Source organism: Hetaerina americana, unplaced genomic scaffold (assembly GCF_022747635.1).
Source record: "Hetaerina americana unplaced genomic scaffold, ioHetAmer1.1.p SCAF_524, whole genome shotgun sequence".
Lineage (NCBI taxonomy): Eukaryota > Metazoa > Arthropoda > Insecta > Odonata > Calopterygidae > Hetaerina > Hetaerina americana.
The window spans coordinates 90,679-116,873 of record NW_027287122.1 but is presented as its reverse complement, the minus strand read 5'-3'; the positions used below and the strand labels follow the sequence as shown (position 1 = coordinate 116,873).

At 37.1% G+C, this 26,195-nt stretch overlaps 1 protein-coding gene across 1 annotated transcript; it reads left to right on the top strand.

Annotated features, from left to right (window-relative positions):
• Positions 1–15,251: 15,251 nt before the first annotated feature.
• LOC139694704 (isocitrate dehydrogenase [NADP] cytoplasmic-like) lies at positions 15,252–25,005 on the top strand. The gene is made up of 9 exons (XM_071593190.1): positions 15,252–15,304; positions 16,481–16,674; positions 16,809–16,969; positions 18,005–18,153; positions 20,012–20,140; positions 21,084–21,241; positions 21,750–21,884; positions 23,446–23,608; positions 24,274–25,005. Exons 1-9 carry the CDS (start codon positions 15,252–15,254, stop codon positions 24,353–24,355), a joined length of 1,224 nt encoding a protein of 407 aa, XP_071449291.1. The 3' UTR covers positions 24,356–25,005.
• The last annotated feature ends 1,190 nt before the right edge of the window (positions 25,006–26,195 follow it).

The window sequence follows — 26,195 nt, the reverse complement described above, 5'->3', positions numbered from 1 at the left end:
GAGCGAAATGATTTACATTTTTAAATATAATTATCCTAATGAACATGCTCGCATGCCCGTCAAATATATTTTGCGTAACCCGTTAACTGACAAAGACTCATCACTGCTTTCAAAATGACGTAACAAAATACGTTTTGATGGCTATTTGAACCGTAATAAACGATATACCTGTATGCCCCAGGAAAACTGGTCCGTGCATGAGTCGGCAGTTTCATCTCCGGCGATAATTAAACGATTTATTAAGATTTTACTGCATTTGGTTTTGCAATCGGAAGTCAATCCGCATCAGGTCCGTACCTTTCATTTAACGCGCAAATGTCAGTGTCCCTCCTGCACGCGAGTCGGCAAATTGTTAGCCGTGCCACAAAATCTTCATCAGCTTAAGTCCTGAGCTATTGGCTTATAAAAGTACATTATATTTGCGGGAAGTGCTCTTTTTCAAATAGAAGATCAGATTTTTTTTCTGCCTTCATTCGTATCTTTTGATCACTTCTCATCGGTAGATATTTATGACGCTCAACTCGATTATCAATCAGTCGTAGATTTCCGTTATCCAAGTCACGTATTCTCTGATAACTTGCACCTATACCTGTGTTCCAATAGTAATAAAGTGCTGAGCCTCTGTCATTTGTGCAAACTCTGATAAATCTTCTCTGTGTCTGTGAATTGTTTGCTCTCAACATCTTTTGATCTCCGTAAAATGTGTTACCGTTTGGTTTAGGATTTTTCGTTTTTACGCGTCGTATTTTTTGGAGCCTGTAGATCTGCTGCCAAACTAAACCCACCACCTTTTCCGGCTACCGAGGCGGTGGAATAATGTCACCACCCTGTCCTCAAGTCATGCGTATGATTCCCTTATATGTGGTGTTGCCACCACATACGGCTAGGGTGACTGCCCATATTGTTATTTCTTGTTTATGATCTTTCATAAAGACTAAAACTTCGCTGTTTTATATTTTTTCTAAATAAGTCTCGAGACATTTAATTTGGTTTCTGCTGACAGTTTACCGATATTCCGTTACCTCGAGCATCCTCCAGTTGGACTTAGAATGTAATCACCTGTCAGGAGGAAATATTGAGAGTGCAATGTATTTTGAAATGAAATAAAAACAGTACACTGACCGTCGACATTAGGTCAGCATCGGCTTTGGAGAGTTGTGTTGTTTACTCTTGTCTCATAGGGTCGCCTGTTAAAGCTGGGGTAGTCTCGTCTTACTCATCACTTTGGGTCCACAAAGGTTGAGGCCGCACGCCAAATTAAACATTTCTATTGTATATTTATTTAAAAAATTACGATTATTTCTCTTGCTCCTCTTTCCGTTGCCTCGCAAACCGGTGTTTAAACTTTTAGGGCTTTTGAATGGTGAGCGTACTGTTACTGTGAAATCCAGCATTGGTTTGTAATTGTTTCTGCGGGTGTGACATTTCTCATCCTGTTGAAAAACTATTGTAGTAACCATTGATATTTGTTTGCCAGTAACACTAGCATTAATGAGTGAGATAACTTTTTGTCGGGTTAATGTGATGCTCCCTAGTTGGAGGTCTCCAGCGAGAGCATGGGGGCTTCTCCGTACTTAACCCTTTTTCTATTGACATAGGGATTTGAGGGACTCGGGTATTGCTCATCTAGGTGTGACGAAACACTCGCCTGCTCCGTTCTATGCCTCAGTCTTGTTGATTTCAATCACTTCCTGTGGAATAAAAGTTTCGTTTGGCTGGGACGGACTGACCGAGAAAGTGTCCTCGTTGTCAATTCTTTTCCGCGACGTCATTTCCCGTTCATTAATTCGGAAGTTCACTGTGTGGAACGTCAGTTGGGGAGTTCATTTGTAATGGGCTAAGACCGAGCATTGACTCCATTTCCGTAAGATTTCCCTGGGTTATTAATCCCCGGCGTTGTGTCCGAGTAGAAGTTACTTAAATGGGCGATTTAGAGACACATGGGGTTTCTCCGCCACTAATTTTGTCTGTCGAGAGAGATAATGAGGAATTTTCGTGGTCGAAGTTACAAAATTAATGTAGAGAATAATTTTAATTGAGTAATCCTTAGCGAAATAACAACTGAAGAAAGAGGTCTAAAGGAAATATAAATATATGCCTTGATTGTTACTCAAAAACTTATCGTCCGAAAGTTATACAGGTTATAACAGGCCTGTATGTTATCTATGTGCTGCTACCAAAGAACCTGTCTTTGGTACTTTAAAAATACTTTAAATTTTCATTTGCCCTTTTTCTGATATCTCTGTGCCTGTTTTAACAAGATATTTGGCCGGGAATTTCATCCTTTGATGTGCTTGTATAAAAGGTGGTGTGTTCTCGAACTTTGCCCGACATCTTTCGGTGTGTAAACACGAGAGTGGTGATAAACCTGGCGTCTTACATTTGGAATATAGAAGTGTTAAATTTGATTCCCAGGAAATGTTTGAATTTTTAAAAGCAAGAAATTAGTATTTGTTAAATGACCATGTTTATGGACTTCATTCCCCGTGGCTGTTCATTCCTTTCCGACTCAAAATAGTGCTCTCATCCCCCGAAAGAGTATCCACCCCAATTCTAACAGGTTTTTCCCCATTCGACTAAATAATACCCTCAAATCTGTGGAAAGATGGTCATTCCTCTAACCCCTTCACCTTTCATGTTCACTTAGTTGCCTCCTCCTTTCCCTCTCCCTATTCTTTCCCATGCACTCTTCTCCCCTCTCTGGTAAGTATGGTATATACATTTGAAAGCTCGCCAATATTGTTGTACTGTGATGTGAAGTCAACTGTCGAAACCGATGGTACCATAATAAAGATGCGTAGAAAACATCTAAGAATTATTTGGTTCTGTAATGTGGTATCATTCCACAAAATTAAGCTTGATTCCATTGTTCTTAAAAATTATTTTCTCTACAAATTTGCTGCCGAAAAGAAGTCAAAGTCGTCGTTTATTTATGAGAGTCGCAGGACGGCGCATCTGCGTAGTTTAGTCTTGTTCTATCAACTTACGGTTGGTATAATAGGGCTTCTATAGCCGTGCCTCAGAACCAAGCAACCGTGAATGCTCTTTGTGTACCAATGACGTCACTGGGCGTCGTTATGGATCTTTCAGAGGTTATCATCGCTTAAGACCACAAACTCCATAAGCGCCACGGATAGCCTTGAAGATAAATGGTGCACGGGAAGTGGTTTGAATTGCTCGAGAATTGCACTTAACGCGAAAGCCATTCCAAGAGGTGCGCGTTTTATAGAACTTCAAGTCTGCTCTTTGGGAGAGATACGCATGGCTCTGTCAGCTCGTGACATTAAAAAAAGCTTACCTTGAGAGTTTATGCATTCATTAGATCGTAGCTTTCTCCTCCTTTTACTCAGAAGAAGTTAGCTGACTGCTGCTACTTCATCTGAAGTCCACTCATTTCTTCTCTCGGGCAAAATAAAATACGCTCTTCTAACTAGAGGATAGGAAGGATTTCTCAGGGACACATCTGCCTTGAAGCGTATGGATCATACCTATCCCGCCTAGCGAAGGAGTGGCTTGGAGATATTCTACGAAATCGAAGTATTGAAGACAAAAATCGAATAAAGATAAGCCGAATGCAACCCGCAATATTTCCTTTCCCTATACCGCACTGGTTATCGCCCTGAGTAGAAGATCTTCATCCTGCCACGCCTGATCACTGTCCAATGGACTCGCCGCACTAAATTTTAGTCAAGCTCTGGTGATATCTCTGATTGTGTGAATAAAAAGACACAGAAAGATACGTACAAGCCCTGGTGACGGATACGTGGAGAAGTGTGCCTATCCGAAAGGATTAGCAGTATGCTTATAACTCGAGCGGTATGCACACAAGAAGTCATTATGACATACGCTATATTTGCCGTTACTGTGAGATTTGCTTTTTGATTGTCGCATTGATCTAGCTAAGGATATTGATTTCTTGCAGCAGTGTGGGGCTAGTGCAGCGGTTTGGAATTGTTGTGAGCGCAAGAGTGTGGGAGCGCATATAGGTGTCGTAGCATGTAAATTCCATTTAGTGCATCGCATTTGTTTTCGATTTCTGAACTAGATGCCGTCAGACTGCTACCTGTGAACCGTATGCGTCCATTGTAAAACATTAGTAATCAAGAACATATTGAGCCTTGGTCTTAATAAATGAAAGTTTTCAGTTTTGTAGAAACCGGTTTGAAGTAATTCACGATCTCGCAACATGCATTGACAACCGTGTCGACACGGATGAGTTGCCACGGCCGCCGTCCACCACGATTCCTTTTTGATCGAAGGGCCTTGCTTCATCTCCAGATTTTTCGGAATATGGTAATCCCGTATCGTAAAACGTTCTAAAGGAATTCATGCGATATCAACGGCATAAATGAAACGGAAGTAAATGAGGTTGCACAATAATTAGATAACTCCAAAACAATTCCGTACTCTGAAATTCAATTTCTCAGTGGTTTACGCGTTTTGATTCGGTCTCATTAATTCAGAATTTTACATTTTTTTTCCACAAGGAAAGCATTACTTCACGTTTTAAAGTACCACGTGTTTTTCTTTAAGGGGAGTGATGGAAATTAAATTATTACTTTAAAAGAAAGATTATCCCCAAGAATTTGACCAAGTACATATATACAAAGAGTTAAAACGCTTGGATCGCTAGCATTCTTCGTAGAACAACCTTTTCCTTCCGATTCTGTAGAGAAACTTGAGCCTAAAACGGGGATTCCGGGTCGTTATTGTTATATAGTATACCAAATATTGTGTTTACTGTTCTTCCTCTATATCTGTCACGATCGCGGAGTGAAAACCTTTTAAATTGACTTGACAATGCCGAAAAATGTAGTTATCGTCGAAATAATTGGATGCTATTTGAGATTTCACCTCTTTTGCTGAATACGTATTTGCATCACCAGCTTGTATTGGTTATGGAGGTCGCAAAGGTCAAGAACTTTGTCACGCGTGCTCAATCGTACATAACCGCTCGTTGAGTTAGTTCGCCGGAATCGCCAGTGCTAATCCATGGCATTACGATATTTAATGCGATGTAATGCGTTCGTTGAACGACCTTCGTGAGTGTCAACACGGCCTCCTCGACATGAATTTAGTACAGAACTCCGTTGATTCACTGTTTTACAGCTACGGAGGCTCATCTGCCATTTCCAATTTTGCGCTTTAAATTAAACTTCCTCAATCCAATTCACTTCTAAGGTGCCCGCCAAAGGAAAACCTTTATTCCCCTGACCAAGGGAAGTTGCGCAAATGCCTAAATATTACGACGGCAGACCTTCACACCTCCGTCAACAGACTCCCGAACTTACGCCAAAACGGCGTGAACGCCGGTTTAGCGTCCTTTCGGGCGTTTGCTGACAGGGGTATGAATATTTGCCGTTGTAAGATTTGGGCATTGATTGTTAGAGACTTATGTTATTTCAAGTTAAAAGATACCACATTAAATATTCCCCCTTGTCACTTATTTACTTGTCACATATTTTTCATCAAGCTAAATACTTTCAGGACAAACTCAGTAAACATTGAAAATATAACACCTAACGCACCCCAACTTCTATCCAATTCGAAGTAACAAGCCTCAGTGAGAGATGAGAAAGAATTTGGTGACTCTTCACTGGCATTAAAAGACGATTTTGTGTGAAAGCTCTGTGCATGTCTCACCTCTGGTCTCACTTATTTCTTAACTTAAAATCCTTTCCTCGTCACTTGGCTGTGTATAAAGTGAAAAAAACGTTGGGTTAGAGCGTTTTTTACCTCGGTGGCGGCGACACTCGCGTACTATCTGGTGTTCATTTTTGTTTATTATAATCATATGTCTGGAGTTTCACTTTTATCATGACGAAAGTGAGGTGATAAATCTGTCACGCCTTAGGCTTTGCATGCTAGGGATTCATAATAGTTCTCCAATTTAATGTGAGCACATTTCTGTAGGAAAAGCGATGCTGAGAGAGGAAAAGAATCGGCATTCTCGTAATGTTTCTTTTCACAAGCCTGGCAATTGAATCTATTTGTACAATTAACTTAAGATATTTTACAAATGTAGGAAAATAAAAACAAAAATATTTTATGACACACACTGTTAAATGTAGTCGTTTCCGTATAGAGATTCCTTCACTCGCTCCAGTCAAATTCTTTAAAGCAGTTTACTCATAATTCTTACTCAATACGGGAATGCCTTTCTTGATTTCTCATAAGAATGCCCTTCAATGTTGGTTGTTTCATGCATCAAGATTCTCGCATGATTTATTTTTCAGGCCGGAAATACTTCGCCCTTTGATCATTCAGAAACGTATATAGGAATGAAATATTGATCAATTTAAGGCGTAATGTGTGCGTCTCTGTATGTATCTACCAACATTCAATTGTTTTCCTTGACACAATTTGCTTAGCAAGTCACGAGGCCAGAAAAGTTGAAGTGGGTTTTAATGCCTGAAGAACATGGATTATACAACCTCATTTCTTGGCTCCTTCGTTTAAAAGTAGGTTATCTTCCACATCTTTGGAAACCGTATGTATGGTAACTTGGGTTTCAACGGGACGCCCTTGTATTTGAGGGTGTCCGAATGGTGATCCTGCGTATGAACTTAGGATTTATTTGGAGATCCTTTTATTTAGGGGCGCCAAATGGTAATCTACCGCCTAAATTGCTTTCGAACGACCCACTTTGGTTCACAGTAGGAGGGAAATAGGTACATTTTGTATTGCAAGTTTAATTGAAGCTCAGGAGAGCCTGGAATCAAACCTCAGCTCATTAGAGTATATCAAAGAAGGGTCAGTGGCTGCCATATCGACCCCAAGCGTGTCTCGCCACGACAGAACTCTCACTAGCCCTTGCTTGTTATATAGTATTTTCCTGTTCTGTGCCTCCTCCCTTCTTCCACTCGTCCATCGAGTCGCTTTAGATAAGGATTCTCGAGTATTGAAGTGAGTGGCCCATGTTGGTGACGTTGTCGCCCCTTTTTACAGTGTACAAGTTTAAAACGATGCGTGATTTATTTGAAATTAATGCAACAGTCTGCAATCATTACTAATGATTCCCAGTAAGAAATTATGCTCATAATGATCTCCACTCCTTCTAACAGGAACATTTATGGAATAATCTTTGCTGGAAAATAATGGCCATATGGTAGGTCTTAATTTGTCCGCCTGTCGTTCTCAGTCATTGATACGGGCACCTTGTTTGTTGTTTTATTCTCCTTCCTTGATGATATGCTGGTTAGTTAACTAAGGCATGTCCTCAGTTACTTTATATGAGGTGATAGTTTAGGGAGTCGAGAAGAATTGTATCGAGTTTTGTTTTAATATTAATATAAACTTAAAAATAAGACTGTTAAGCTAATCCTTGGAATAAGGACTCACCTAAAGTGTGTATGATTCAGTGAGTGCAGATAAGAACTTAATTTCATCCCGTAGAGAGAGGTACTAAAAATACAGAAAAATTAAATGCATTTTATATTCCCGAGAAAATCCGATATCGTGTTAAGTCCTGGTGTACTCGTAGCGAAATATTTATGCCACATTTTTTACTGTGCCATTACGATTCTGGCTCCCAAGACTTATTCTCTTTATAAATAGTAAGGTTTTTTTATGAAATTCTCGTGTATTAACTATTCGAGATAGTATGTATACATACTTGTATTTAGGGGGTGTGATCGTAGAAATTGGGAAAATGTTGAAACACAGTAATTTGTTACGAATTGGCACCCATCCTATGCTCTGCTGATGTAGTTTAATGCGATCTTGGCGCTTTTGTGTTTCAAAGCCTGTTGTTTTAAATCTAATTTTAATAAAATCGTCACAGATTGCTATCCTACTTTATTCCACTGAAACCATGACTTAAATTCGCCCGATAAGGCGTTAGATTATGGTTTTACGAGGACCAAAAATCGTGTGCATGTGGTTTTATGCCCTATTCTATGGTTTTATGTAAGAGGACGTCAAAAGAGATGCCTAACTTTCTTTAAAACGTCTGATTCATTGCTTCACCTATGCCTAACTTACTAGTTGGCTCTTAATACGAGTTTTTAGGGTTCGTAGGGCTCGTATTTAGGGTTAAAGTTCTCAGTCAGTGTTCAGTATCCAAGTGAACGTTGGTGATAGAGTGGCCCCCCTTTCTGAGACTCGACGCACAGTGGTTTGACGTCCCAGGAAAGCAGGCCGAACAGGTAAAAAAAAAGTTTCTAATTAGGGAATTTTGAATGTTCGGGTGGCAAGATAGTGCCTCTAAGCGCCTGTAATCGGCAGGCATAGGTCGACAGGTGCACACCTGCTCGTCTGCGGCAATGTCGAAGTGAACGCTGCGTAGGTAACTTACGTGTAGTGATTAAGCGCGAAGTACTCTCTAAGACTCGTCGCGACTGAGTCTTTGAGAGTTTTTTTTCCAGTGGTCGGTTGGCCCGTAGAAGCACAATAAAATAGTAAGCCACGTAAGCACACTTAAACCAATACTTCGGTTTGCTCTGAGTACTAAAGCGCGGACCGACTGCGACAAGTTCTTTTGGAAATGCAGGTGATTGTGTCTACATGTCCCGAAACTTTTATGACATGCTGTTGGAATGATTGGGACATCCATTAAATCAACAATCAGTTAAAATGGTGACTAACATATCAAATTGTTTATCGCCTCCGCGCGTTTATACAGGTATGGTACGTACCTGTACCAATACCTGCTTATGCATTGGTACCTGTGTGTTTGTAGAAATTTAAACGGGAATTGATGCTGTAGATTTGTATGCGACCAATTTTACTGGCAGTCATTTACACGCTCCGACTACCTCCTCTCTCTGGTACCTCTCTTTGCTCAAAGTAAGTGTTTACGCAGACACATGAATAAAATCTGAGCGTGTAGGAGGTCCTTAAGCGAGATTTTTCCCGGTAACTATAACCTTAACCTTTATACATACACCTATAATCTATATAAAACCTCTAACGCCGACCCCGGTGGAGGCGGGGTAACGTCCTCGTCTGCCAATATTCCAAGGGTCGCGGGTTCGATTCCCGACTGGGTGAGTTTCCCTCCATCTAGGGCTTGGGTGTTTGTAAATGTAACCATTGTTATCGTTGTTAATAGTTCGATGTTAAGGCCAAAATGTGCTGTTTTCGGACTAATGCTGAATAAATAAAATAAATAAATAACTGCGTGCAAAGGAAGTCGAATGCGCAAAATCCATTCACCTGGCAGATATCTCAAAAACAAGATAAAAATATTTTTTTAAGAAGTATTTAACGGTTACGTGACATTAAAATTGTCATAATTCTCTAATAAACCAGGCCTGTTAGTGGATTTTTTGATAATCGGTTAATGTAGGTAGTGCTCTTGTTACAGGCTCTTCCCTACTTCGAGGTTCGTATCTAGACGTGGTGGTCGGGATGTTATTTTCCGTCAAGCTTTGGAGTTCATATTTGCTCTTTTATAGGTCCTTGCCAATTGTATTTTGAGTTACTTTGTTTTTACGGAAAACGATTTATATAATGTGGACAGTGAAATGTAATCATGGCAATCCTTATTAGTATAAATTATAATCCTCTAACTTGGGCTGCAATGATATGCCACGAGGCGTGTCGTGTAGCAACAAACGAAGCGGTCAGCTTTGACTTGTAACCTCCCATTCTGTTTGATAGACTTTGCTAGTTTGAATATGTAACAAGAGCATGAATTTTCTCGTCTTCTATTATAACTGTTGGTATAAATCGTTCCGTTTCTTCAATGCGCCCTTCTCCCTTAGTTTTTTTTTTAAATGCAATGGCTTTATTATCATCCAGTTCCTAAGCTCGCCTGCATGTAATTATCGGAATGGTTGAGTGTGAGAGGATTACTCGTTGCATGTGATTTTCGGATCTTACGAGAGATATACACGTAAAGGGCGCAGGATTTTTTCTCGGTTTGCACTTAGTTGCGTCATATTTGGAGCTATAAAAATACTGTGGCTTATTCGAAACATTGCAACTATTCTCAGAGGCCCTCGTCCGTCAATTTCGCTAATTTTCCGCGCGAATAACTTGCCGCGAATGTCACTTGGCGCGTATCGCAATAAACAAGAGCAAATAATTCCCTGGCACGTGTCGCCCTCCACCCTGTAAAGAGCAAGCAATTTTAGTGGCCCTTATTTCTTTGGAACCTACCCTCTCTCTTCAAAAAGATATTCACTCTCTCCAAAGAGTTCTACGTGGCTCGAAAATACTTTTACGTCTTTCGTTCTCCTGATTCACAGCACCGCTTCTGTAATCCATTTCTTCCCATTGAGACGATGCATGACCTACCTTACCCTTAGTAAGAGATATCGCCAGTAGATTGGGCTCGTAATCGGCACGTGGTGATGTTATACCTTCCTGGGAACATCGTGAAATCCCCTGCGAATATAGTTAGCATCAGCGATGAATGGATGGCTTTTGTAGCGGTACGAAGCTTTATTGGCCCTCCACAGCGGTTCCCCAATATAGAGCGTACCTCTCACAGGGGGCTAATTTTTACAATAAATTTTGTGGGGGCAATTAGTAAAGGATGCTGCTTTCCGTCGCCTCGTCACTTATATTGTAAAAAATAATCATTTTCGGTATAGTTTACATTAATTGGAGAAAAATTAAATTTTTTAACAGTGTAACAGTTTTAAGAGGTTTTCCCTTTTAATTTGAAGTCCTTAAACCCTTCCGCTGAGGGAAGGGTTTTAGGGGCCTGACATCGCTGGGATCAGAAAAATTATCTTGGTAGAAGGCCACATCAGTTATCTGCACGTAAAACACTTCACTACTAGTCGGCGCTGAAATGGAAAAAAGGAATTTCTGAATCTAGAAGGTCACTTCTTGCACCAAATGCCTGGTCTTAATTTTGAGGTGCCGCTGTTGACAAAATACGAGTTAATTCCTTTTTTTTAAATTCAATATTGCGAAGTATAAAAAAACCTGTATTATGTTTATTGATTGTTTATTTCCAAAATGCCTCCAATTTTTCGAATTTAATTGCGTTTTTATGCAAAACAATCCCCGTAAGCTTTATTTTTCTTAATTTGCTGATAATTTAATAGCTGCCACATTCGTTTAGGGGAATTTGATAGACAATTCTGAAGAGAAGCCGCTTAAAAATTTTTGTAGCCTGATAAACGCTGCATATTGGTATTAAGAAGCGAGACGCTTGTTGTTTGTGGATGGAAAAAGCTGTAGTAATGGTGACCAGAGGTCAAATCTTGATATTTTTTACCCTGACCATTTAAACTAGCTTTCTCAGTAACCGCACACTGTATCAGCCAGCAGACGTGTCCACATCTCTTTATCGCTCAGAACGTTCCTGGTGTATCATTATCTCTCTCAGTGAAGAGAAGGGAATACGAGATTAATGACCATGGAATGCATAAGCCTAAGCATTATCTATCTTCTCTCCTACGAAAATAGGTTAGCTGCTGTGTGTCGTGGGTCAAATCCGTCGCCTAACAAAATCCGCAATGGGTTTCAGCGCAATCAATGTGCGAAAGGGTAAGGGTTACTGACTAATGACGCGCTAGAGTCCTCATTATTTTGCGCAATGAGTGCAGAGTTCACGTGTGTAACAATCCATGGGAGATTTCTGTGCACTGGCTGATTCTTTGAGATCTTAATGGAGAATGTGGCCATTTTAACTCTGATACACATTCTTTTAAAGTCAGTCCAATTCAAGACGAACAGGCCGACAAAATTCTTCCCCCGAAAACCTTCTCTGCAAATTTTAAATTAAAGCACGGTTGGTTGGGGCAGAAATTTGTCTCTTTCCCTGCGAAAACTGAGATGGAGGTTTCAAATCTTGTCTCGAAGGAAAGAAAGAATATTTGACGCGTTGTGAATCATTTTATTAATTTGTGTTCGTAGAATGGAGAGGCCAGTTAGATCTTATGTCGTAGTGGGACCAAAACCTCATTAATGCTCGCACACGGCACGACAGTGCCAAGCGTGACGGTGGTGCTAGAGTTTCTAGTAGTACCTTCCAGTTTAAAAACCTGTCGCAAATAATATTTATATTACGGAGAAATATTTCCCTATTACATATTTCAGTGCAAGGTAGTTACAATAATAATTAATATAAGGAATAATAAGTAACAAAAGGTAGTTATAATTACTTACAAAATTGAAAAAAAGCAGTTCAAAATAAATTAAGAAAATACAACAAAAGCAAAGTAACTTCTGTTATACTTTTGTATACTAGGTTGTTTAAAAAATACACTTAGAAAAGCAAGCTACATGGAAACAAAACCCTCACTCATGAAAGCAAAAATCATACTAAATGGCTCATTTAATGGATCATTCTTGAGTTTCGAAATTGAGAATGAAAAAGATATCTATATTTTGTGAAAATCGGTAATATTCTTTCATGTTTTTAAATAATGGCACTTGAGTAGTAAAAGTTTTAGACAAATAAGGTATATTAAATGTATTAGGTTTTTTGTTACTCAGGTGTGTGTGTGCGCAAAATTCCATATACAATTGTGTGTATGTATGTGTGTGTATGCATATACATATATATATATATATATATATATATATATATATATATATATATATATATATATATATATATATATATATATATATATATATATATACTATATATACATATACTAGCTGAATACCCGGCTTTGCACGGGTTAGGGAGAAACAATAATATAAATATACTACATAAAGAAAAACAAAAAATTATAAAGTACAATAATACTCTACTTCATACAAATTTAAGAATCTTTTTTATTTAACACCTGTTTATGAACTACATTTTTTGTTTCATATCCAGGAGAAAGAATATATAAATTTTTAGGCGAACCTACTCTGGAGCAAGCAACATAAAGTTGCCCGTGACTAAAACATGGCGATCTTAGATCAACACCACAAAACTTTAAAGACTGTCCCTGTGATTTATTAATGGTAATTGAAACAGCTACCCGGACTGGAAACTGTAATCTTTTGAAGTTGAAGGGAAGATCAGTTGGGATTAGAGGTATCCGTGGAATAAAAATTATTTCACCTTTTCCAGTTAAAATGACTGCCTGGATTATATTTTTCATTAATTTTGTCACACACAATCGTGTCCCATTGCAGAGTTTTGGTGGATCTAAATTTCGCAATAAAATGATTGGAGATCCTACTTTAAGTATAAGGCGATGTTGTGGCAATCCAGCTGAATCAAGTGAATTTAGGAATTCCGTTGGATAATTGACGGCTTCGTCAGCATCCACTACGGTATCAACCGATTTATATTCAATCACGTCTCCTGGCAGCATGGCTAGTATCTCCTTGTTAATTTCATTAACATCATCGTTCTTAGGAGCAAGAATGGCTCTTACTCGCAACCATTCTAAATTTTTATAATTTTGATTAACGTTAGGATAGACTGCTTGTATCATATCGCGGACAGTTTTCACCGATACACATAAATCTGATGACAATTTTATCATACCAGATGCTTCAATTACTAATCTATCTTCTCCAATCTCCAAAAGTTTATTTGCAAAATTTTGAGCATTCCCATCTCTTAAGACGATTCGCATGTTTTGTTTAAGGCTAATTTCTTGGACATGATTCCGTAGAACAGAATGTTTTAAACAGGCATAAATTTCATCGGCTGGATTCGATTTTGGAATGACAGGCAGAGTTTGATGGAAGTCTCCACACAGGAGTACCAGAGCTCCTCCCATTAAACTGCAGTTTCCTCTAAGATCTTGAAGTGTTGCGTTGAGGGCCTCTAGAGATTTTTTATGAGCCATCGTACACTCATCCCATACTATCAATTTACATTCTATAAGAACTTGTGCCTGGCCGCTTGTTTTATTTATATGACATGTGGGATTTTCTTGTCGGGAAATATTAAGTGGCAACTTAAGGGCAGAGTGGGCTGTTCTTCCTCCTTCCATTAATGTCGCTGCAATACCTGAAGATGCAACGGCTAGAGCAATTTCTCCATGAACCCTGATTTCAGCGAGAACTAAATTAATTAAAAATGTTTTTCCCGTGCCACCAGCAGCATCAAGAAAAATGATACTTCCTTCTTGTTTATCTACTTGATCCATTATTGTTTCGTACGCGAATTTCTGATCTTCATTGAGAAGTGGCTTTTTATCCGCGATGTATGCTTCTAAGTCTAAGACATTGTAGCTAGTTTCACGTATATAATCTGGATAAAATACACCCTGTTGATCTTGTACAGGTGCAAAAAGACCGAGTTCCACTAAAGTCTTGTTAACCATGGTGATACACTTTTCCTCCAAAATAATCAAAGTTTTATTAAAAATGTCGGAGTTAAACGTAATATCCAATGTAGGATTTTCACTTCGAACTTTAGCCAGTATATCCTCACTCATTGATTCTTTATATTTTTCCCATATTGTTTTTGGGTGATATGGATTACAGGAGGTTATTATGATGGCAAACAAAATTCGGATTTGTCCTGGAAGAGAAATCAAACTGGCCTCTCGCAATGAGTCATCCCAGTGTTGATCTCCTTCTAGCAACCCTAAATTCTGTCAAGCTTCTCTGAATGTCTCACATATTTCTCCGTTTACCGTTCTTAATTCTGCAAATGAGCGAGGTCCTCTAATGGTATGTAGAAGCATTCTTAAAAAATAACATTCGGCGTTGTTAGGATGGACTGTGTAGACTCGGCCCAATGCGTCACATGAATAAATATTATTCTCAGGATCAAAGTTGCCCATTTTTCTTCTACAAAAGACTTTCCTTGATGTATTCCACGTATAATATCTCGGCAATTCTGAATACAATAGTGTTCTTGCAAAAGTATCCTGCTGGCATAGTTGGAAAAATGCTGTTTCTATGACAGCAAAAAAGTAAACAAATTACATACATACAAACAAACACTCTCCTTTATATATATATAGATTGTGAAGTAAGGAGTAAGGCTTTTACACAAAGTGTTATCATACAGAATAGGGGTCCGTATGTGACTGTAAATCATGATGGTTAGTTTTTAGTTAGTAAGCTATTTATTTTTCTGCACATTTTTCCGGAAGCCGTTTACTTATTTTATTATGGCCTATCATGGGAGTTCTCTGTTGTGTTTTGAAAAACTGATACCAAAAAATGGAAATAACCTTTTCATATTTTATCAAGAAGTCCAAAATAATTTGAGGCTTTAAGATAATCTCTATTTGTGAGAATCACCCACTGCATCCCCCCGTGGCACTGTCCTTCCTTTGGGGAAGGGTGATGAGAAAGAATCCAGAGGCTTCCCCCGAGTTCACCAGGAAAGGTGATTTTTCTCCTCTTGTCTCGGCAGTTACTTTTTACAATAGCAGAAAATGCCACAGTATGTGCGCACCATTGAGCAGTCACAATTACAGGCATGGACAGGGCAAGTTTTGGGTTAACCTTAAAAATCAATGCTACAAGGTCCCATAAGTAGTAGGACTGAGTCGTTTAAAAAAAAAGTGTATTGCCAGAATTCATGAATTTACTCAAAGTCTTGGAAGTAGCATCCTTCTGCGTGGGCACCTCGCTGCCAGCGGGTTTTCCACTCCTTGTGCAAATTCTGGAAGGCAGCGCCCGGAGTGCCGCTAATCTCCCCGGTCAGGGCTTGTTTTAACGCTTCCACGGAGCCGTGGTGACGTTCTTTCAGCACTGATTTGAGATGGGGGAAGAGGAAGAAGTCTGGTGGGGCATTGTCTAAAAAATTTGGATCCTCACTTACGCGGTCGAGAAGCTCTTGGTAGATCCGCGTGCGAGTTTTCTTTTGTTCGTCCGAGAGCACTCGCGGCACCAACTTCGCGTATACTTTTCTCTTAGGGATGCCAAGTTCATCAGAAACCATGCCAACACTAAAACTGCGATCACTGCGCAACAAAGCCTTCACTCCTGCAAGATTTTCGTCACTTTTGAGGTCGAAGAGCGTCCTGAACGTACGGCGTCTTCAGCATCTTCTCTACCCTCCCGAAACATTTTGTGCCCACTCAAAAATACCCGATCTACCCATGGCGTTTTCACCATAAGCTACCTTGAGCATGTAATTAGTCTTTTGCCTAGTTTCACGCAAAATTTGATGGCGTAGCGCAGTTCCATTTACAGGTTCATGACCGAGCGTAACGAGATCACGTTATAAAGGTTTTGCAAACGAACGATCCTCACACCGCAAAGGCTGGGAGCCAACACCCGCCAGCCTCCAGCCTTTCCTGAGACTCCCCACCCTCGAACCCAGCCGAAGGAACTGCCGCCCGCCCTTCTAGCCGCGAAAAAATAAGTCATACTACTTCTGGGATAGACCTTGTAATTCTTGAGCCGCTTTTGTCATGGCTTGGAAGATGACTCCGTTTGGAAATAAATTATGTAAACAAATTTCAAGCACACTTTTCGGAAATTTTTTGTACACAGAAATAGGTTACATTTAATGTACAACCTCCAGCCATTCAATCGAAAATGGTTAAAAGCCTTGGAGATTTGATGGTTTTGATGTGAAACAATATTTAGATAAGTGAAATTTAAGGTCTTTTGTTTGTTCAGTGATATTCTAAATCTCTTTCTGTATTATTTCCAGGATAATATGGGATCTCATTAAGGAAAAACTTATTCTTCCCTTTTTGGATATTGAGCTTAAAACTTTTGATCTCGGCATCGAACATCGGGAGAAAACAAAAGACAAAGTAACGATTGAATGTGCAGAAGCAATAAAAAAGTATAATGTTGGCATAAAGTGTGCTACAATTACCCCAGATGAGAAAAGAGTGGAAGGTGAATTTTATTTACAAATAGTATATCATATTGGATATGATTTTATTGTGGAAATTCAGATGAGTGATATCATTTACTTTAGACAATTGTGGAGCCTAATATATCTCAATGTGATGCTTTCTTGCCATCTGCAGAATTTAACTTGTCTCAAATGTGGAAATCACCAAATGGAACAATTAGAAATATTCTTGGTGGAACTGTTTTTCGAGAAGCCATTATTTGCAAAAACATTCCTCGTCTAGTAACAGGCTGGGATAAGCCTATCATCATTGGACGTCATGCACATGCTGACCAGGTATGTTTTAGGGTTGAACTGCCACTTTTATTTGATGTTACATATTTAATATTCCTACTTGTATTTTATGAAATGGAGTGGCAATATGTGCGTTTTGATTTGACAGCATATGTATGATGTGATTCACATTATATGTTTACAAGCATTGGAATTAGATGTTAATTTAATTAATTTAATTTTTGGACCCATTTGACCAATGGTTTCCTGGGTTCACTTTTATTTTACTTCACAGTTAGTTGGGGATTCCTTTGAATCTTAGTTCCCCTTTTTACAAACAATAATCAGACATAAGGAAACAACAGACATAACAAAACAGACAAAAAGACAAAAATAATCAGACATAAGGAAAGTTATTCTAAAATTTTAACATCTACAGGTGCTTATATATATGTTAGGGGTTAAACTAATGATAAACACTTCAAGAAAAAAAAATCACTCAATAGACATATAGAATACATTGCTACATTTTACACAAAATATTTCCCAGTTAGTTCACTTGTTGTGGTTCACTATTTGCTGGTTTTCTTATTGCAAATTTTCCAAGCAGGTTATTGTTGTTCTTTAGGCAGAATGTAATTATTTCCCTAAAGCTCGTTAGCTTCTCTTCCATACTGTTCCATAAGAGTTGTCGCTCTGTCTCACAGAAAACACAATCCTCCACTCTATGTTCTGCTGTGTCTTCTTTTCCACAGTTACACAGAGGGGTAGAACATTTCCCTATGAAGTGTAAGTAGGAGTTGAAGTTCCCATGTCCGGTTAACACTTGTGTGCTTGCTGAGGTGTACACAAGTGTTAACTGGACATGGGAACTTCAACTCCTACTTAGATGGAATTAGTTGTATGTAAAAAACTCTTTCCTCTGAAAACTATGATCGACAATATATGCATGGAAAATTACTGTTACTTATTTACAAATTTTGGAATGCCGCAAAATTAAGTCTTATTCCATGGACTAACAATTATCAACCATAAGGTGAAATTTGGTGCTCTCTACACTTTCAATGGCTATTTATTGTTTTCATTTCCATCCTCTAGTATAAGGCCACTGACTTTGTGGTGCCGGGAGCAGGAACTTTGGAAATAACCTGGAAAAGTGAATCAGGAGAGGGGATCCAGCGCGTGGTTAATGTGTTTAAAGGACCTGGAGTTGCATTGGCCATGTTCAATACTGATGAGTCAATAGCGTGAGTAACAACCTGCTACTAAATATCAGTTTATTTTCGTGCTATGTGTATTAATATGGATAGTGTGAAATAGTATTTGTGACCCAAGTACCATAGACAAAATGATGGCACCAAGTATGTCGCTGTGACTCCTGCATAGTTGCAATAGTCTCGCAAGATAGACTAGTTTTCTGCAATATTTGTACCCATACATTTCATTTTGAGTGCCTACCTTAAGTGACATAATATTGAAGGTCTTCAGCGACTGCCGAGATGTTTACTGAAAGAAGTTTTAGTGCCTTGTAAATAAGCATACATGGCTGTAAAAATGTAGTGTTGCCAGCATGGCTGCTGATTTAAAGTTTCTGAAAACTGAACTAAATGAGTTCTGAGTTAAAAGCCATAAGGATCCCATGAAACATGAGCCCTTAGCATTTCTAGCAAGTGGAAAATCACTTGTAGCTGCAAAGTCTCTGAAACATTTGATGAAAGCATTGGAAACAAAGTCATTTTATGTGGCATTCTTGGAGTAGTTTGACCCTAACCAGCCCTTCCAACTCCAAGCAGCCCAACCAGTTCCATGGAAATGCCATAACTGTTGATGATGGCAACCAAGAAGTTTGGTATTGGAGAAACCGGAGCAAATGAAAAGTAATATCAGCCAGTGATTCACAGTCCACCAACAAGAGCAAATTTGCTGATGCAGCACGTGGTATCCTTCTATACGTGGGTGTTTTGTACACGATTTCGGTGGATATTAATATTATGTTTATTTGTCCAGCAGAAACAGTATACATTGTTGAGAATACGTGACAGGTGTATAAGACATATCAATAATTGTGGACTACTGTGGACATGTCTTGCGAATCCTAGAATATAAGAAAACTACTGTAGAAATAATCTTCATTGACTGTCAGGAAAAGCCTCAAACCATTAAGTTAATTCTAAAAAAGAAATCATTACTTTCACAACTGAAGGAAGTCTTTGCCCTCTTTGGTACACTCCCAACTGACGACCCATTGCTTCAACTGAAGTTGGTTTCTGGCATGTATTGGTAGTTATATGTTTCATTTATAGTAAGTATAGGGCACCTAAAGACCTGAAGATTTTATTGAATCAGCTACAAACAGGCCTTGGGACAAGTCGCATTATTTCATTTTTAGTCCATTTTTAGTCGACTCGAAGCAATCACGGCACCCATTTCTGGATAGCTTTCTCATGTTCAAATGTTTACACGTTGATGTACCCATTTGCTCTAGATACCTACACCATTAGCAATCTCACAAACCTTCTCTCTTCTATCATAAATCACCATGTCATAGATTTTAGCAATGGTTCCTGAAATAATGATGGTGCAGATTTTATCATAATTCATATCAAGTATCTTTTTAGTCTCCTGAGGTGATTTGCCTTTCTTAAAATGCATGATCAACAGGCAAAATCCTCTGTCATCCATTTTTTTAGAAATCGCATGACTTGCTTGATTTAAATTTATGGTAAGTACAGAGTAATAAACCAATTTGGGTGCAAGTTGGTGTGTGTTCCAGCAGGCAGTACTAAATTAAAAGAACTCTGACCTTAAATGTAATTTTCAAACCACCCGCGTAAGAATGTACAATTTTTTAGAAATAATAAATTTCTTGAGGGAAAATGGTTGCCATATTTAAATATCCCTATTTCCTTTTAGTTTTTGCAATTTTTAGGAGCGCATTTTTATTTATTCCAATCTTAACACTTTTAGCTTGTATAAAAAATTCATGAATGCAGTTCTTCTCCTATGATTTAATTTATTCAGCTGTTTAATTTTTGTGAAAGAGATGATCTTACGAATGATATTAAGAGTATGTGTTATTTATGGTTTATTTGTATCTTTTTGCAGTGCATTTGCTGAATCTTCATTCACTTATGCTTTAAATCGAGGTTATCCATTATACCTGAGCACTAAAAATACCATTCTGAAGGCATATGATGGTCGATTTAAGGATATCTTTCAGGATATTTATGAAAAGTAAGTAAAATTATGAACACCAAAGGAAAAGTGTTGGGGAGTTCAAATTTATATCTGAGAGCTCTTAATAATTAACACATTTTCATATGTCCCTTTTCCTCCCTCTTTAAAATATTCAAGTTTTATTCAATTTGCCTAACAAATCAGTTTACTTAACGACAAGTGTTTAGAAAATTATATCATTGTATAAATGGTGAAAAGTAATACCTATGTTTAATGAAGGTATATGCCTGTACAATTTCCGACACATAACAGTCTTATGTTCTAACAGTCTCTGTGCACACTCATATGGTGACTTATAAGGCATGATTTAGATTTGAATGTTTTTTCAAGGGAAGGAAGAGCTTATATTTTACCATTGTAAAATAACTAAAAGAAGTAACAAATAAATAAAAAGGAAGGTTCACATCTAAAATATGGCATGTAATTCACCAAAATGATATTTCTTAACAAAAAGCTCTGGCAATTAACATGCTCTCTTTAAACTGACCAATTAAAAATCTCTAGCTGTTTTACTAGTGGACTAATGTTTATTATTTGTAAACTAAAAACCTAATATATTCTATTGTTTCAGGCTTCACTTCGTGGAAGTAATTGATATCCATTGTTGAAATAGAAAGAAAGACTACCTGATGATGTCGCAAGTCGGTGAAACGCGTCGTGCCGTATAATAAAATCTGTGGAAAAGTACGAGTCTTTCTTTCTATTTCAACAATGGATAAAAACCTAATGCTCACATGCGAATGATAACTCAATACACTGAAATTTATTTTCTTATTTTTGATATAATTTGATTTTCATTTAAGTAATTATTAATTGACCAAAAATTAATGATATTTTAACAATATTAATGTATTACCTTTGAATAAATTAATAAATATTTTTTAAAGTTATGTTTATGTGTAAATACCAATTATTTTTATTACTAATGTTCTTATTTTAGGAAATACAGGAAGCAATTTGAAGCTAAGAACATTTGGTATGAGCATCGGTTGATTGATGACATGGTCGCATATGCAATGAAGTCTGAGGGGGGTTTTGTTTGGGCTTGCAAAAATTATGATGGTGATGTTCAATCTGACTCTGTTGCTCAGGGATATGGTAAGCATTAATCTGTTTTAATGTCTGTATGTTCTTTTTTGTTCCTATTTTACATTTTGCAAACCAGCTGCATCAATTTTTACCTTGTTTTAAATTTAAATTAAATTTACCTCCAATTTTAAACTCTACTTGTGATACTATTGTAATGAAAATGAGCAGTATTCTGTTTTTATAATTACATTTTGATTTCATGCAATAATATATATCACCCATGCTTTTCTGGGAAACTTGTTTGCAATGTTGTTATTTTAATTCAAAGATGACATCAGCTAACATTCACCTTGGTTAAAAATTCTGTGCAAAAGTGTCATACAATACTAAAAACAATATCTCAGGTATGTAGGTTAAAACCAGGCCAAAGAGATTGATGAACTGTCTTGTAGTTTTCATAAATATTACAAATGTTGATTGATTAGATATACTTGAAGTTTTTTCCAAGTTAACATCGGTGAAGTTTTGTCTTTTAAATGCTCTTGTCTTCAATTCTTATTGCGTGCTTCTTTGCCAGGTTCTCTTGGTTTGATGACCTCTGTATTAGTGTGCCCAGATGGAAAGACAGTGGAAGCGGAGGCAGCCCATGGGACAGTTACAAGACATTATAGGGTTCATCAGAAAGGTGGTGAAACCTCTACTAATCCTATTGGTAAGTGAATTTTGGAAGGTTAAATGTCTCTCTTCTCAGGCATCTTGTGACATTTTGTTAAATGCCCCTCTAAAATAGAGGAGTTCAACCTCAAGCGTTCCATGTTTGAGAGTGTAACTGCACTCTTTAATAGTCCCAAACCACCATTGTCATTGACAACCAAGAGTGATTTTGCAAAGGTTGGCAGCGTTTAAGTTTTCCTCTTTACATTCATGGATACATAATCTTATGGCAGTATATATCACATACATATGTCCCTTATGGTAATGAGTACAAATGAAAGAATTTTTAGGTGGAAATGCAAATGCATTTATGCAGCTTCCATATTTCTGGGTCATTGGTGACCCTTAGGGGGCTGTGAGAATGTTGCCTTGGAGCATGTCATTTGAGCCGTAAGTATTCGCCATGTGTATTATTAATCATGCAAAAATATTTGTTCAACAATATTTGTAGAGTCCTGACCACTGATGAATGTTCATAGACTCCATCTAAGTGAAAATAACTGTGACTCAACTTCATCCACTTAAACTCTCTTCCACTCGACTTTATTTCTTCAAGTATTATTTTGCTAAGTGGGACTGGATGAATTCGGTTTCAAATTAAAATTAAGCGTCATTCTTTCATTATCATTAATTTTAACTCTGGTAAATAACATAGTAGTGGTATAAATTAACACTCTCAATGGTGTTTATATTACTGGAGACGTTAGGGGAACAATTATTGAAGAACCATAGAAATGACATATACATGAAGAATTCAAATTTTGAGTGGGCCTTCATTGTAGTTGAAAAAATGTACCTGATGCTTTTATTATCATTAATAAAAAATAAAGGCGTACATATAGGGTGGCAAAGGATTTTGTTCGATTTTTTATGGGTGTAATGCTCATAGACTAAATTCTTTTATCATTATTTGCCCATGTGCAATTTATTTACACAAAGCAATACCTGCATATAGCTCTCGACTGCAGAATGGAAAAATAGTGGGATTTTATTGTCATTATTTTGAAGGGTTGTATTTAATATTTAAAAAAATGTGACCCATCCTAATAATTTTTTTATGTGAATTCAATTCCAATTTTTTTCAAAATGCTATCTTAAATGTTTCTTTCCTATGATATACAATGTGAACAATATTTTTCATGTTGCCAAAGGTGAATGTTTAGAATTCAAAATCTGCTCTGTAGATCCTGATTGGGTTAGTTTTTATGATAATGCTTGCCTATGCATTTCTCATCTGAAATCAAATGGTTTTACCTATAATTTTATGTGTAGAAATTACGTTTAGAATTAAACTACTCTCTGTCAAAAGTAGAAAAAGGAAGTCAAGAGTTTAAGGCTAATATCTACATTATTTCGTGTTTCATGCCAAACCATATTATAATAATGGTTATGCCATATTTATTTATCAAAAATTAATGACTTAAAAATCACCCAACAAATATTTGTGCAGATAGAGGTTCCAGTGATTTAATTTTGGCAATTTGCTCAGCACCCCCAGGGGCACTTCATACCAAGTGTATATTTTGTTATGCTAATGTCCGTTTTATTCTTTTTTTCAGCTTCTATTTTTGCATGGACACGGGGCCTATTACATCGAGCAAAGCTGGATAATAATGCACCATTGAAAAAATTTGCTGAAACTCTTGAGCAAGTGTGTATCGAAACAATTGAGTCAGGATTTATGACAAAAGACTTGGCCATTTGTATCAAGGGAATGTCAGGGTAAGTCATTATTGTTGATAATTTACTATTTAAGGTTGGTTTTGTGGGGCACACCTGACTAATCATCACCACACTACCCCTAGTTTCATCCAGCGAGAGACATCATGACTACCCACACTACCCCAAACTTTTTCCTTGCTGAATACTTTCAATCTCCTTTCATTCTGTTCAACATTTCCATTCTTTTCCTCCCCATACCTCCTTTTCTGCCTTCCTACGTATGAGGGTAGGTAACAAGTATTTATTTTGATTGAAATTAATTGATTCTGTTCAATTTCATTTAGTTGAATTTGATAAGACATACAAGGACTTAAAAGCTTTCATTTTATAGTTTGTTTTTAATTTGATGATGTATTTGTTTGGATTTTACTTGGGAATAATTTACTAGCAAGTGATTGTATTCTTCCGGGGTCTTAAATGTGTATTCAATATGTATTCATGTAAGAGGTAGAATTATTAGCTTAAACTTGGGTACTGTAATGATATTTTGACTCAGTTCTTGTTAAAGTTGGTCCAAGAGAAATAAATTACAACTTTTTCGTCTCTTCTGTCATTTTTTTCTGGCTCTATGTAACAAAATATTTGGATAAGTTACCTATTTAGAGAAACATTGGAGATATTCTTTTACAGCCATTGTAAATGTATTCCTTGTTGTTTTCTTTCAGTGTCAAAAAGGAAGATTACCTGGACACATTTGCATTTATGGATAAGCTTGCTGAAAATTTGAAAAAGAAGCTTGCTGATTGACTAACCACAGATGCATTCAATAGTAAGCTGTGATGTCTAAAAGCTTTTGCCTTGAATTTTTCACTACAAGGCAAACATTTTTATTACCAAGAACATGATACATTTCATACCTCATCAGTAAATTAGAAATTACATTAGTTCAATGGGATTTGGCTGCATTGGTTTTATGGTTTTTAAGTAAAACATGGGGGAAAGTGATGATATTGTAGGATTTATTCTAATAATGTACTCAGCGCAGTAAAATACTCAATTGTCTTGTTTCATTATCTGTGGTGTGCTCCAAATGTGCATTTGTTTAATATTTTGTTAAGTTTAAGCCAGTGATAACTTATTTATGGCTCTTATAAAATGTACTCTCTAAGTGTGCCTCATCTCAGCCTCATACTAAAATGTTGAATTCAACCTTGTTGATATTCTACCAAATTCATTTGCCAGTGATGAAATTCTTTCTGTTGTTGCATTTTATTGCAGGCTTCATGGGAAATGAATCAATGCCTTGAGACTTTTTTCATTACTCACCAGACTGTGCCTGTCATTGTATCTTTATTTTTTAACATTTTATTGTTATTTTTGTTAAATAAAATCATGTTCTCATATAGTAGATTGGGGTAAAAAAGTGATTATTGCTTAATAAATTTAATCTAACAATATTTCTTCTGAATAGAAATATGTTTCTTTCAGCCTTTCTATTGGCATTTTCAAACATGCTTCAGTTTGTCAATATCGTCAGAAATTTTAGCCTACGATTGGATTCTGAAAATAATGAAAAACATCTGGAAGTACAGAAATAAATTTCCTTTAGATTCTAACTAAAACTGAGGCTGGATGAGTATTCTCCATTTACTTATTTTTTTAATTACTTCAATCATATTACTAACATCAAAAAATAAATAGTGGATGTTTAATGGAACTGTGTAATATACACTGTGTATCCAATCTATGAGCATATATGTAATGGATAACCATTATTTATCCATAGGTAGGTATTCATCAGTGCATATCTATGGATATGTAATGGACATATGTTTAAGACATCCAGTGCTAGATCATGTATGGAATATAATTAACATAACTTTCATAACACATGTAGTGATTAGAAATTATTATTACCATTAATGTTTAACTTATAATTTACACTATCTCAAGTTAAGTTAGGAATTAAATAAGCTGAACCCTTCCATGTGGCTTGCTGTACATGCAACATCATCAGTGGCCCTTTGTAAATGAGATTGGTCTCTTAGATGATTGGTTTATATTATCATTCTCCTCAGCTGCATGAAAAATCATTTTCTAAGTGAAAGAAAGTATAATCATCTTCCTTGATCAGTTGACATTTCATCATTTTTTAAAGGTATGTTATTCTGCTTTCATGGTTTCTATCATTATTTTTTTCCACTCAAGTTAATCGACTTTGTAGCTCCCTTCTCTTGGGCTATTGGTGCATCTGCTGTCTTTTGTTTTGACTAAAAGATAAATAGGCTGAGTGCCTTGCTGCCGCACTCCCTTACGTTGAAGATTTCTTTTGTAAAGAGATAAGCTCAATTTATAAAATTCTCGTTGGATCCTAAGGTGAATTCAATTTTGAGTAAAGAGAAAATGTGGAGGGAAGAGATGAGAACATTGATTTTGGGAGTGAGAATTCAATCGAAGGTGTTTTTTCAATAAATACCCTTTCTTAAGATTGTGATAGTGAAGAGCAAAGTGACTGCAATGAATTAAATTCTCATGGCTTATGACGTTCCTTCCCTTTGACTCTGGGATGATTTTAATGAATGTTAGATTTCATAAAAATACCCTTTCCTGTGGAATGTAGTCCAATAGTATTTCATGATGATATCCT

Excerpts from the sequence above, each read along its gene's own strand:
- LOC139694704 (XM_071593190.1), top strand. The coding sequence starts at position 15,252 with ATGCCACAGTATGTGCGCACCATTGAGCAGTCACAATTACAGGCATGG. Across the intron at positions 15,305-16,480 it reads CAATTACAGGCATGGACAGG|GATAATATGGGATCTCATTA; the intron begins GCAAGTTTTGGG and ends TATTATTTCCAG. Across the intron at positions 16,675-16,808 it reads AGATGAGAAAAGAGTGGAAG|AATTTAACTTGTCTCAAATG; the intron begins GTGAATTTTATT and ends TGCCATCTGCAG.